Genomic DNA, 13518 nt, shown 5'->3' on the forward strand with positions numbered 1-13518 from the left:
GTGGTTATTCACAAGGGTCCTTGAAAGAAGAAAGATGATGGTTATTCTCTGGCAGTGGGCAATAGGGGCAGGATGTTTTATTGTGAAAATAATGGTTCTATAAGTCTTTTTGTACCTATATTTACTTCACTCAGTAACCTTTGTTGGCTGCTGTGTTTACAGGGCCCTGTACCAGGAAATGTGGGGATTGCCACAATGTCTGATCAATGCCTGACCATTGTGCTGTAGGTTCTCAAAGTGTAGCAGGATGATAAGGAATCAGAGAGATCAATGGGGTTCAGGAGGATATTTATTATTTAGGTGCACCAGCCCAGTCAGATTAACATCCAAAGGACTGAGCCCTGAACAAAGAGTTAAGTTACTTTTTAAGCATATCGTGGGGCAGGGGTAAGCATATTACAGATTGAGAACAGAGACAGTTATTCAATTAATGGAGACATGCTTACATCATTTCTTATTTTCAAGGAAAAACGGTGTTTACAACTTGAGTTTAATCTGTCTAGTGACCTTGCAGCTGCACAGCTCGGAAACAGGTCCTTCACAATGCCTGGGAAAGGAGAGAGTAATGCTCACTGGCCACAGAAAAAGGCAGTAATTTTTAAAGGACTCCAGCTCTTTCTTTTTCCAGGCTGGGAATTGGGTTTTCTTACATACAACTGAGTTTCTTCTGCTTACACATTCTTTAATTTCTTTTAATTCCTGTTCCATTCCCCCCTTTGGTGCTTTTTATAACAAACGTGTTAATAAAAAGCACCACTTTTGCCACCTCTTCACAGAGCTGAGCTGCTTCTACTAGCAGCGGCTGATATTTGGTTAATGCCATCAACTGCATGGTAGTGTATCGGGTTACTACTGCCTCTATAGTTGACTGAATACACCTAATAAACAGAGGTAAAAGGCAAGGGAGGATGAGGCAGATGCCAAGAATAAGCAAGAACCTACCAATGAGGGTTTTGAATCTTCCAAAGGTTGAGAACCATTTTCCTAACAAGGAATCCGGGGACCACCCGGACCAAGTCTGAACTAGAACATGGGCCAGCTCGCACATTCTAGCTGTGATTTCCATAATAGCTCGGCCATTATCAACGATTTCTAGGCAACAGTTGGTTAAATTAAATTTTCTACCTATTCCTCCTTCTGAGGCTAAGAGGTAATCTAAAGCTAATCTGTTTTGATATACAGCATTTCTTATTTGTGTTGCTTGTATTGCCAATAAACCTAGTGCCCTTGATGTTTCATTGGTTATAATTTCAAGGACTACCTACAACCTTATGATGCAGTTGAGCATATAGATTGGGGTGCAATATCCCCATGACCCGTCTTGTGCCCAAGTAGCTGGCTTATAATATTTAATGATTCTTTCAGGAGACAATTATCTTTTCAGTCTCCTATGTCCACATATTTTTGACATTTGTGTCTATTTTTGTGATTATGCTTCTTCTAGTTCTTTTATTTTCATTATAAACTGGATATCCTAAGAGTTCCCTTTGCTTTAGAGGAATTAGAAAGGATGGCTTGATTGTTCCTAACACACATGCCCCTGTCCATTTAGCTGGCAGTTGCTGATATGCCCATGCTCCACAGATCCATTATAGGGCAGAGGGTACCTTCCAAGCATTTGGAGCCTCTAGCTGATACCAAGTGGCTTAGAGTAGAGAATCGAGAGAAAGGGTTTGGACCTGTAAGTAGGAGTCATTCTGGGCGTTTCTCCATGGAGTTTTGTTTTTAGTCTCATCATAATGGCTGTTGCCCTAGGCAGGTTGTTTCTCCTACTGCCTCTGGGAAAGCCTTTCCCCATCGGGTGATACAGTACTTTCCAATTATGAGGTTTTTAACAACCAACACTGGCTGAGCTGTTGGTTCACTGGCAGGGTTAGGTGAAGTGCAGTTATCTTGTGGCATTAATTCCTTTGCCTCCCATGACCACTGTCCCCCATGAGTTCCTCCACATACATAGCATGAGGAAATTCCTAAGCTGCCAGTTATGTTTTCAGCTAGTTGAGCAAATAAGTTTTTAGGTGATGGGGGAAGCTCAGGCACTGGCTGTTCAAAATGCTTATAGAATGACTTATGGACCCAGAATTGCAGGATTGGACACTTTTGAGTCCTTCTAGTCTTTTTGACGATCAGTAGTGGAACTGCAAGGCCTGCTTCTTGTCTATCAACTCATAATAGTGCTGTCTGTCCTGTAGGCCAAAAAGGTAGCTCTGGCTTTAAGATAGTAAAATGTAAAGGATTGCATGTCCTTGTCTTACAATTTGGTTTGGTTGACATACTATTTAGCAGAGCAGTCCTTCCTGAATATAAGTGTTGGAGCTGTGTTAGCATAGAACACTGAATGTTACAGTCCAGGCATCCGATTTGTGGTTCTCCATACAGATGTTTAGGACTGTTGTTGTTAAGCCTCTCTTGTGTTAACCATTACAGACTGCTTCTTTTTTTTTTTTTTTTTTAAGATTCTGAACATATTGGCATGGCAGGCATCAAAGTACAAGGAAATGTGCCTTTTATAGGAGGGAGGGGCTTCTTTTGTTCAAGCTATAAGCTCTCCTTCTTTTTCTCCCTCTGATTTAATATGTACCTCAAACCAGAATTCATAAAGTAAGAGTTTAGGGTCATAACATATATACAGGTGATTATTTCCTGGGTCACAGACTGAATAGGTGATCTGGTTGTATGCGCAGGTTCCTAACTTGGTTCCTGTACATTCATAGTAGGTTTGGTACAGTAGAGTTTTAACTATGGTATTTCTTACCCAGGTAGGGTGTACACAGTGTGGGCATCTTTCTAGAGATTTCTCCTTTTTAGTATAGGCAAAAATGGTAAGAACATTAGCGTATGTAATAGAAACATGCTTATACTACACATGGGCATGGCAAACCTTCCTCTGGGCATAGACATTTGCAGCATTTGCAGTAATAACATAACAGAACAATCAGTATTGACAGAATTATAGCTAGGCTTATAAATTACATCCACATTTACTTATCCGGAGATGGTCCTCTTAGCTTCAGCTGTGCATAGACTAGTCAGCTTCTGGGATGTGACTAGAGCAGAGCTTGCAGGATCCTCAAGCTTCAGCCATACGTAGACTGACCAGCCTCCGGTGTGGTCAGAGCAAGGCAGTTGTCCTTCTTACTGGTAGTTGGGTTTTGCCATAGGACTGTTTGGGTGGGGCGATCTGGGTCTTGTTGTGCTAGTCCACTGGTCTCTCGGGAGTCACTGCTGCCGCTGGTTTTAGCTGGCTATGGTGAATCCAAGGTGTGACACCTGCAACTTTAACAGCAGTGGGAGTAGACATCTCACAACATGGGGCCCATCCCATAAGGGCCCCAGGGTTTTGATTCCACCTTTTTTTTTTTTTTTTTTTTCCGAGATGGAGTCTCGCTCTGTCGCCTTGGCTGGAGTGCAGTGGCGCAATCTCGGCTCACTGCAAGCTCTGCCTCCCGGGTCACAGCCATTCTCCTACCTCAGCCTCCCAAGTAGCTGAGACTATAGGTACCCACCACCATGCCTGCATAATTTTTTGTTTTCATATTTTTAGTAGAGAAGGAGTTTCACCATGTTAGCCAGATGGTCTCGATCTCCTGACCTCGTGATCTACCCGCCTCGGCCTCCCAGAATGCTGGGATTACAGGCGTGAGCCACCACGTCCAGTCTGGATACCACCTTTTAACCCAGACAGAATCCCCCGGTTTATGTGGATGCACTGGGTCTGTTAGACTTATAGGTATCCTTTCCCTTACCCACCTTGCACCTCCTGCATTGTTACCCCTAAAGCATGCATCTGTCTTCTAAGGGTTAGCTCTCCTAACTCCTTTAAATCCCCTCTAATTTGATTAATTATTGGGGGTGGCCTTCTGAAAAATATTTCATAGGGCTAATACCCAATTTGTTTTGTAGGTACACCTGACCTGGAGGAGGACCATGGGCAAGACCTGATCCCATTGTAAGTGAGTTTCCTGGCAAAAATGTTTTAGTAGCTGTTTGAGTGTCTGGTTCATCCGTTCCACCTTCCCTGAACTCTGTGGTCTGTAGGCTGTGTGCAGTTTCCATCTGATCTTTAAAGCTGAGTGAGCTGTTGTACTACTTCTGCCACAGATGCAGGACCATTGTCTGATCCTAGGGTTAAAGGCAATTCAAACCTTGTATGATGCCTTTTAGTAGCACCTTTGTCACCTTTCATGCCTTTTCAGTCCTGGTGGGCAAGGCCTCAACCCACCCCGAGAAGGTGCAAAGAAACACTAGCATATACTGGTAACCTCCTGCTCAACGCAACTCGGTAAAGTCTAGAAGCAAGTTCTCACAAGGCACAGCTCCCATTTCCTGAACTCCTGGGGGTCGAGTAGGTCCTTGTTTTGGCTTATTCCAGGCACAGGGTGTTCGCAAACAGCACGGGTGATGGCAGAGAGCCGTGGCACATAGAAGTGTCGACCTATCAAAGTCTCTAGGGCCGTCTTTCCATGTGTGTTCCTTGATGGATCTACTTCACAAATCTTGGGGCTATTGTCTCTGGGACGGCTAACTTCCCATCAGAGAACAGTCACCATCCACCTTTAATGTATTTCCCTGTTTCCAGAACAAACCAAGCTTTTTCACTTGAAGAGTTAATGGGGTACCTCCAGCAAAGGGGGCTCTATAAGGAGAGGCATTGTTAGAGTTCTTTCTTCAGGTAAAGCCTTGCTCATTGCTGCCCGCCGAGCCTCTCGGTGTGCCTTTCTGTTGCCCTGTGCCTCATAGCTTTTCCCAATTTGGTGTTCTTTGCAATGAATGACAGCCACCTTCTCTGAAGCCCATATGGCTTCTAATAATTGCAAAATTTCCTCTTTGTTTTTTATTTCTTTTCCTTTGTAGTCAAAAGTCCTCTCTCTTTGTATATTGCCCCATGGGTATGCAGAGTTGCAAAAGCATATTTAGCGTCAGTATGTATGTTTTACTTTCTTCCCCTTGGCCAATAACAGTGCTCTGGTTAATGCTATTAATTCAGCCTTCTGAGTGGAGGTCCAAGAAGGTAAGGCTTGAGCCTCGACCACCGAGTGTTGGGTCACTACTGCATACCCTGCATATTGCACCCCATGTGTTATGAAACTGCTGCCATCAGTGAAGTATTTAACATCTGGGCTCTCCAAGGGAGTATCTCTGAGGTCTTCCTGGCTCGAGAACACTTCATCCACAATATTTATGCAACAGTGGGAAAAGTCCTGCCAGCAGTGATGCAACCCACCATCCTTCCAATCAGGCTTCTCCAGAGGCAGCAGGGTAGCTGGGTTCAAGGTATTCATTCTCTAGTGTTCTGGGGATTTTCACATAGAAGCCCTTGATACTTAAGCATTCTAGAGTTGGACAGCCAACCATGTCCTCTTTGCTCCATTAAGGTGACTACAGTGTGTGTCACCCGAACTATTAACTTCTGACCTAAGCCTAGCTTGTTGGCATCTTCTATAAGGATTGCAGTAGCTGCCAATGCCCTGAGGCAGCTGGGCCAACCTAAAGCCACCAAGTCCAGTCTTTTGGATAAGTATACTACCAGCTGATGCCAAGAGCCCAACAACTGAGTTAAGACTCTGACTGCCATTCCCTTTCATTCATCCACATACAGAAAGAAGGGCTTTTTTACATCTGGCAACCCTAGTGCCGGGCTGGATGAGAGCTCCCTTTATATCCTTGAAGGCCTTTTCCTGTTCCTTTTCCCATAGGAGGAGCTCCTCTTTCCTTTCCTTTTATAGCGTCATACAAGGGCCTTGCTATACAGGGGAGAGTTTGGAACCCAATTTGGCAGAATCCCGCCACGCCTAGAAATTGCCTGACCTGCTGCCTTGTAACTGGGGTGGTCAGTGCACACATAGCCTCCTTGCGTGCACTTCCAAGCCTGTGCTGGCCTTGGGATATCATGAATCCTAGATATCCAACCTCCTGAAAACAGACTTCTGCCTTGTCCTTGGACACTTCATAACCAGCTTCACACAGCAGGTGAAGAAGCCTCTCTGTTCCGTGAAGTGATTCCTCCCTCATGGGGCAGCAAATAGCAAATCATCAATGTGTTGTGATGGCCCATAGTTGTCACTAGGTGGCGCAAAAGCCTCAAGATCGGTAGCCAAAGCCTCCTTGAAGATAGTGGGAGAATTCTTAAACCCCTGCGGCAGCCTTGTCCAGGTATACTGTGATTGCCCCCACTGGAGGGCAAATGTAGGCTGACTTTAGGGAGCAAGCCTCAAGCAAAAGAAAGCACACGTGAACCACGTGGCCTCAGCAGGAATCTGTCCCAACCTTGTGTATGGGTTGGGTACTATGGCATGGATAGTGACAGTGGCCTTGTTTACCACCCGGAGTTCCTGCACTGTCCTGTATTCACCATTTGGTTTGCACACAGGCAGCAGAGTAGTAGTCCAGGAGGACTTGCATTTCACTATAACCCCATGTTCATAGAGCCGATTGAGATGTTTTGTTATGCCTTCAATTGCCTCTCTGGGTAGTGGGTACTGACGGACTCGTACCAAGGCAGCATGAGGGTTAAGCTCTACTACCACTGGGGATCTGTTTGCAGCAAGTCCAGGGGTGTTGTCCTTAGCCTATACACCTGATACCTTGAAAAGCATTTCTCACATATTGTGTAGGTCCGGCTCTGGCAGCCTCCTGGTATACAGTCCGTAGAGCCGCCATCCCTCAGTTCTTAGGACAGTTAGAGTCAATGTCATTGCCTTTGGCTTCCCTATCTCCAAGGTCATACTCCTTTTAGGTATAAAGGAAATTTGTGCCTGCAGTTTCTGGAGTAAGTCTCTCCCCATCAAGAGCACTGGACAATTTGGCATATATGGAAACACATGCTGCACTTCTTGTCCCCCAATAACACATCTCCTGGATTTGGAAAGGTCTCTTTTCTTTGGCCCCAGTAGCACCTACGATAGTAGCACAGTTCTTTGTGGGGGGCTAATTGGGTGAGTTACCACAGAGAAATCAGCAGCAGTATCGACCAAAAAAATCCACTAATTGGCCCCCTACTTCCATAGAGACCATAGGCTCCCCGGGGCCTAAAAAGATGGAGCCTGGTCTGTATTAGTCCTCAAAATTCTTGGCCCCTGCTAGGCCGATCACATCAGGATCTGCCTTTGAAGCACCACAACTAGCAACCGAATGCCGCACTCGGGTGTTAGACCATTGACCATCATCTCCATCCTCTTCCTTTTCGGGGCACTTATTTTCCAATGGCCCATTTGCCTGCACCTTGCACATTGGTTCCTGTCCAACTGGAACCGGCTTCATCTCCAGTCTTGTTTGCCCCCTTCCTCAGTCTCTGCCTCAGCCTTGCCCTCTAGCAAATCCAGGGTTACTTTCTGCTAGTGCAGCAGCTATAAATTGAGCTGTCTCTTTGTTTCTGTTTCTGGTTTTTCTTTCTTCCTTTCTCTCTCCACCTTTTCCTGGTTTATGTGTATTTTGTTTGCTATTTCCAGGGGTTCACTAATATTTTTCCCTGCAAAGCCTTCCAGCCTCTGAAGCTTTTGTCTTATGTCTCCCTGAGCTTGCCCGACAAACGCCATATTTATCATATTTTGGTTTTTAGGAGCCTCTGGAATAATTGGAGTGTACAGCCTATAGGCCTCACAAAGCCTTTCATTAAATGCACTTGGGCTTTTGTCAGGCTCTTGGCACACTTCTGATATTTTGCTCATATTCATTGCCTTCCTTCCTCCCTCCTGCTTTTATCTCATTCAGGAGTGCCTTTCTACGTTGCTGCAGCCCTTCCATGTCCCTTGCCTCATTTGGGTCCCAGTTAGGGTCCTCATCTGGTTATCGCTCCATGGTGAGCTGGCACGGGTTAGGGGTGGCCTCTGGGGCTTCCCCTTGTAACCAGCTGAGAGCTGCCTGATTAACTCTCTTATGCTCCTCTGTATAAATAATGTTAGCAAAAGTTTCTCACAATCTGGCCAGGTTGGGTTGTGTCATAATAATAGAATTCACCAAATCAGTGAGAGCCTGAGGTTTTTCTGTATAGGAGGGGATATGCTGTTTCCAATTTAAGTGATCAGTAGTGGAGAAAGGCTGATAAACATAAAGCCTAGGGCCAGCTTGTATCTGCCTCTGGGCATCATAAACTTGTGTCCTGGTCTCTCGAAGTGGCATCTGCAAAGCCTGTGGTCGACCTGAGCAGAGGCACCCAGCTGCCTCACCCTGTCCATCTTCCTTGTTTTTTTCTAATGGGGGCTTCTGATCCGCTGTGGGGGGAGATTGAGCCTCACTTTCCTCTGAGCCCAACTCTACAGACACTCCTGACTCTGCCTCCTGCCTTATTCTGGTCAAAGACGGGTAGACTGGCACATATGGGGGCAGACATTCCATTTCCTCAGGTGGGGCCTGAAGAACTAGTTTCGGCTGAGGCTTCAGAGATTCCTTTTCCTGGGAGACGCTAGGGGCTTTAGGTTCCCCTGCTTCCTTTGGTTGGGCTGCACGAGCCACTAATGCCTTGCAATATCCCTCTAGGCAGAGCTGTAGCCACTTGAGGCCACTTTGTGCCACATGGAGCCAAGAGTCTATATAGGGAAACTGATCTGGGTATCCTGGTTGCCCTCCAACTCCAGTGACCACCTTAAACACATGGCCAGTTAATTCCCTGTCTATTGTACCTTCAGAGGTGCCACCCCACATTGAAAGCAGGCCAATCTATTTCACAGTATGTCCTTAGCTTTAGAGCATCCAGTTTCATCCCATAATCACCTCTAAATCCTTTTTTAAAATTCTGTATCATGCACTCCAAGGAGTTAGTTTCAATGCTTTCCCTCCCATTTCCACCCTTGCAGTGCACTTTCACTCTCACTTTCACTCTTGGGTCCACCAGACCAGGTCCTATTGTGGGAGTTTCATACACTGCTTAGCCAGGAACGTGCATTCCCCTGTCACAGCCTGCTGTGGCTGTGGAGCTGGTCTTACCAGCCGTATGCAGTGTCCTAGGTCTGATTTCCCTCACACTCGCCTCGGAGCACACAGCCCATGCTAAGGGATCTGTGCCTCCCCACATCACTCCCCACATTGGCCTCTCTCTTTCTCACACTTTCACACACCTCCCCTGCACCAGGACTCCTCATCGGATGAAACGAGCGCCTCTCGTGTCCCAGGTGAGCCTAGTTAGGCTCCCACATTCACACATATACACACACCACTCCTATCCCAGGACTCCTCATCAGACAAAAAGACCCTCTCTCGTGTTCCAGGTAGGTTCACATGCACCCACACACTCCCAGTTGGGGTGGCAAGCCACTCTTGCCACCCTGCCAGCAAGCTCTACCTTGCTACACTTGGCACTCTATTGGCCCATTTTCTCCCTTTTCCCAGTTCCATTGTTAGTGGGGACATGAGGTTCATCCAAATTGGCAAGCCACTCCTGCTGCCCCCAGCCACTCTGGGTTGGATTAGTGGTCGGTCCCTGGGAGGTAACCAAGCTCTCCTTCATCCTTATGGGACAGGCTTTCCTGTCTTGGGCCCTTGCTCCTTACCGCAGTTCCTGAAGTGCTGGTATCGTCCTGCAGCCCCGTCCCCAAATCCGTTGCACTGCCAGGCAGGCCAGTGGGATGCAGGGAGAGCCAGTCTCTGTCCAGGTGAAGCTCCCCTGTGGCAAGTCTTAGATGCCAGGTCTCCCCTGGTCCCAGGGCTCTAGTCCTGCAGGCAAAGGAGACAGTAAATCTGTCGTCTCCAATCCCAGGCGAGTCCCCAGAAATGTTACAGGATGTTTTAAGGAATCAGAGACCAATGAGGTTCAGGAAGATATTTATTATTTAGGTGCACCGGCCCAGTCGGATTACCAACCAAAGGACTGAGCCCTGAACAAACCGTTAAGTTACCTTTTAAGCATTTTGTGGGGTGGGTGGAGATCTGTGAAGGGGGAAGCATATTACAGGAGTGAGAAACAAGGACAGTTATTTAATTAATTGAGACGTGCATTACAGCATTTCTTACTTTTCAAGGAAAAGCATGTTTTACAACTTGAGTTTATCTGTCTAGTGAACCTGCAGCTGCACAGCTAGAGAAACAGGGTCTTCACAATGCCTGGGAAAGGAAGAGAGATAAGGCTCACTAGCCACAGAGAAACAGGCAGTTAATTTTTAAAGGACTCTAGTTCTTTCTCTTTCTCAGGGGCAATTGGGTTGTCTTATACAACTGAGTTTCTGCTTACGCATTCTTTAATTTCCTTTAATTCCTATTCCAATACCATAGAAGCAATTAAGGGCAGGTCTAGAGTTAGTTAAGGTGGAGGTGGTGATAGAGAGAAGGACAGGGTTACATTGATAAGGCTGACAATTAGAAGGGGCAGTTCTTTTAATGAAATAGATGAGGGGTTTTAGATCTGCACAGACCTTTTTCATGGAAGTCCAACTTTGCTTCTGAGTAGTTTAAAGGACATAGTCCCATTTACTACAAGGTTGCCAGGCTATAGGAGCAGAAAATCAGCATCTTGGCTGCAGGTGATCACAACAATGAGTGCTAGGGGTAACTGTGTAAATTAGAGGGCTGGGGCATAAATAATTGTGTGAAGAGGTTAGCTGTCATTGATCTTTTACATTTCCACAAGGTATGATAGAGCAAGCATTAAAGGCAATGGTCTGAGGTGAGTCAGACTTAGTTACAAAGGAGCTAGTAACAGAACAAGGAAAGGAAAGGAAGCAATATAGAAGGTATATGAAAATTAAGCTTTCTTTAACTTTAACTTAGTAGGGCTTAATCCTAGTACAGTAACCCATGATTCTGACGAGGAAGATGTTTTCTTGACTCGAGTGTGGTGGGTCCATCCTTTCTCAGCTGTGCGGACGGCAGTCTCAGTGGTTAACAGCAAAAAATAAGGTCCTTCCCAGGCTGGCTCGAGTTTTTTTCTTTCTGTCTTTTGATAAGGATGTGGTTTCCAGGCTTGTGCTGGTGTACTGGAAATTCTAGGGGTGGTACCTGTGCTAAAAGATTTTTAGTTCTGAGGGAAGGGAAAGTGGAAGATAAATTAAGTATATAATTTTTACTGCATATCCTGGGGCTTGAGGCCCCATGGTGATGCCTCCCACTCCATTCCTGCTCAGCACCACTCATGGGATGCTGGGGCCCTGCCCCCTCTTAAGATCTTGGCCTTCTAGTGGCCTTCACCTCCCCTGCGCATTGTGGCCTTCGGGATGAGGGGCTTGTGACTTACCCAGCCATCCTTGGGCCTTAAGAAAGCTAAACACCATTTTATATTTGACAATGTTTTTTGTATGATTTTGTACCAGATAAGTTAAAATTTACCTTTATATTAATGTGCTATTAATGTTAAACTTAATTTTAATAAAATCTTGTAGACATCCCATTTTAATGTCTGACTATAAGGTAAGATTTTTTTTTTTTTAATTTTTATTTTTATTTATTTATTTTTTTTTTGAGACAGAGTCTTGCTCTGTCGCCCAGGCTGGAGTGCAGTGGCCGGATCTCAGCTCACTGCAAGCCCCGCCTCCCAGGTTTACGCCATTCTCCTGCCTCAGCCTCCCGAGTAGCTGGGACTACAGGCACCCGCCACCTCGCCCGGCTAGTTTTTTGTATTTTTTTAGTAGAGACGGGGTTTCACCGTGTTAGCCAGGATGGTCTCCATCCCCTGACCTCGTGATCCGCCCGTCTCGGCCTCCCAAAGTGCTGGGATTACAGGCTTGAGCCACCGCGCCTGGCCTAAAGGTAAGATTTTTATAGTCCCTTTTTAACATGTTAAAATTTTTGTGAAAGAGCACGTTAGTGCTTTAAGAAAAATCTATTGTGCTTTTATTTTAATGTCCAGTTCACAGAAACACTGGATGATAAACCCTTTAGCTTTAGCGAAAATGTTTACACAATTTCCTTCATAATTAACGTGTTAAAACTTGCTTACAGCTTTAAAACAAAAATTTTTTAACCTTTTAATGTAGGTAAAAATCCATATTCTTATGCCTCCTTATAATCCTTTTATTAAGAGCATATTTTATTTTTCTTACATACTTTGTACATAAACTGTTTTTTAATAGTTTTACATTCAAGAGGCTAATTACATTTAAATTATACAATATTTCTTGCATAAATTCCCTTTTATAACTTTTCTTACGACTTTCACAATCTTCAACATGTCTTAACTTTCTGCCTTCCTTTTATACTATTTTTTTTCCTAGTTTTTCTTTGATTTCTGTCTCTTCCATTTTCCCTCTTACTTATTCTTTCCTCCCATTTCTCTCTCTCTCATTTGCACTCTCTTTTTCTCTCTCTCTCTCCCCATCATCCCTTGTTTCCTTTTTCCCTCCCGAGTTCTCCTGGTCCCGCGGCAGGTGGAGCCAGGCAACGGCATGGACCCCGCCCCCACACACGCGCTGCTGTCTGTTTCATCTGTTTTTTTTTTTTTCTTTTCCCAATTTCCCTTTTTACTTTTCTCCTTTCTTCCTACACTCAGTTTCTTGGCTAGGTGGGATTTGTGGGGCTGCAGTCCAGGCCCCGGGCCATCACTGGCCCAGAGGCTTGGCAGATGTCTGCTGCAAATTGCAAGAATTATGCCCTTTCACCTCCTCTGCTCTCCTCCCAGCTCCGTTCCCCACCCTCTTTTTCACATAGAGCTGGGCTGGGGAGAGGAACTTAACCCTTTGTGCACCTGTCTGGCTCCCTGCTGGCTGTTTTTGCTCTCTTTCTCTCTGACTTCCTTTCCTGGTTTCTTTTTACTCCCTGCTGGTCTTTCCTTTGCCTCTGCCAGCCACCTATGCTGCTCTTTTCCCCTCTCTCCTTCCCCTTCACCTAGGGAAGCAACCAGTGGGAGTGGAGCTTAGCCTTTTTCTTTCCCCAAGAAGAGAGGAAAGGGGAGTTTTAGAGGTTCAACCCCCCAATGGAGATTTCTCACCTCTTTTTGAGGTTCAACTCCCCCCCCATGGGGATTTCTTACCTCTTTTTAAGGTTTAACCCCCTCAATGGGGATTTCTCAGCTCTGTTTAACCTCCAAGATATCCCGACTAATGAATACTTTACCTCTCCCCATGGCTTTCTTTCCCTAGTCCTGACTAAGGAATGCTTTACCACCCCTGCGGTTTCTCTCTCCTTGGTATGTCTTAACCAAGGAATACTTTACCGCCCTGCTGCTTTTTCCTTAATCCCCACCACCGAGGAAATACTTTACCAGCTCTCCCAGTGTTTTTGTTTTTTTTTCCTCAGTCTGTGCACAGAGTTTCCTGGTTCACGTGATATGTGAGGATGCTTTACTCCAGAGTGCCAGCCAGTTTTTTTTTCCTGCGTTGCTGAGAGTCTGGGTTTATTCATCACATCAGGTGGGCCTTAATTCCATATCCCTGAGGCCACTGCAATAAGGCAGAGGAGTATGCTCCCTCATGAGAAAGGACTGGAGACCACCCCTGGAAGAGAATGTATCTGTGTATGGATTTCCACCAAAATTGTTAGAAATGCTTTTGTTCCCCAGTGCCATAAAGAAATTTACTTGAATGTAAATATAATTTCCTCAGCAAGGGCATTTTTACTCTCTGCAGAAAGGGTACACTCGCCAGCAGTTCTGCCACG

At 45.5% G+C, this 13518-nt stretch overlaps 1 protein-coding gene across 1 annotated transcript in view; it reads left to right on the top strand.

The window, feature by feature from the left end:
- LOC117077397 (putative uncharacterized protein CXorf42) overlaps positions 1 to 13254 on the top strand; it is a 111812-nt gene extending 98558 nt beyond the window's left edge. Inside the window, exons 2-3 of the mRNA XM_033201078.1 lie at positions 3904 to 3949; positions 13159 to 13254. Of these exons, the coding sequence (XP_033056969.1) occupies positions 3904 to 3949; positions 13159 to 13195 (83 nt within the window). The 3' untranslated portion in view covers positions 13196 to 13254. The remainder of the gene's footprint in view (positions 1 to 3903; positions 3950 to 13158) is intronic.
- The last annotated feature ends 264 nt before the right edge of the window (positions 13255 to 13518 follow it).

The sequence above is a fragment of the Trachypithecus francoisi genome, unplaced genomic scaffold (assembly GCF_009764315.1).
Source record: "Trachypithecus francoisi isolate TF-2019V2 unplaced genomic scaffold, Tfra_2.0 Lachesis_group6, whole genome shotgun sequence".
Taxonomy (NCBI): domain Eukaryota; kingdom Metazoa; phylum Chordata; class Mammalia; order Primates; family Cercopithecidae; genus Trachypithecus; species Trachypithecus francoisi.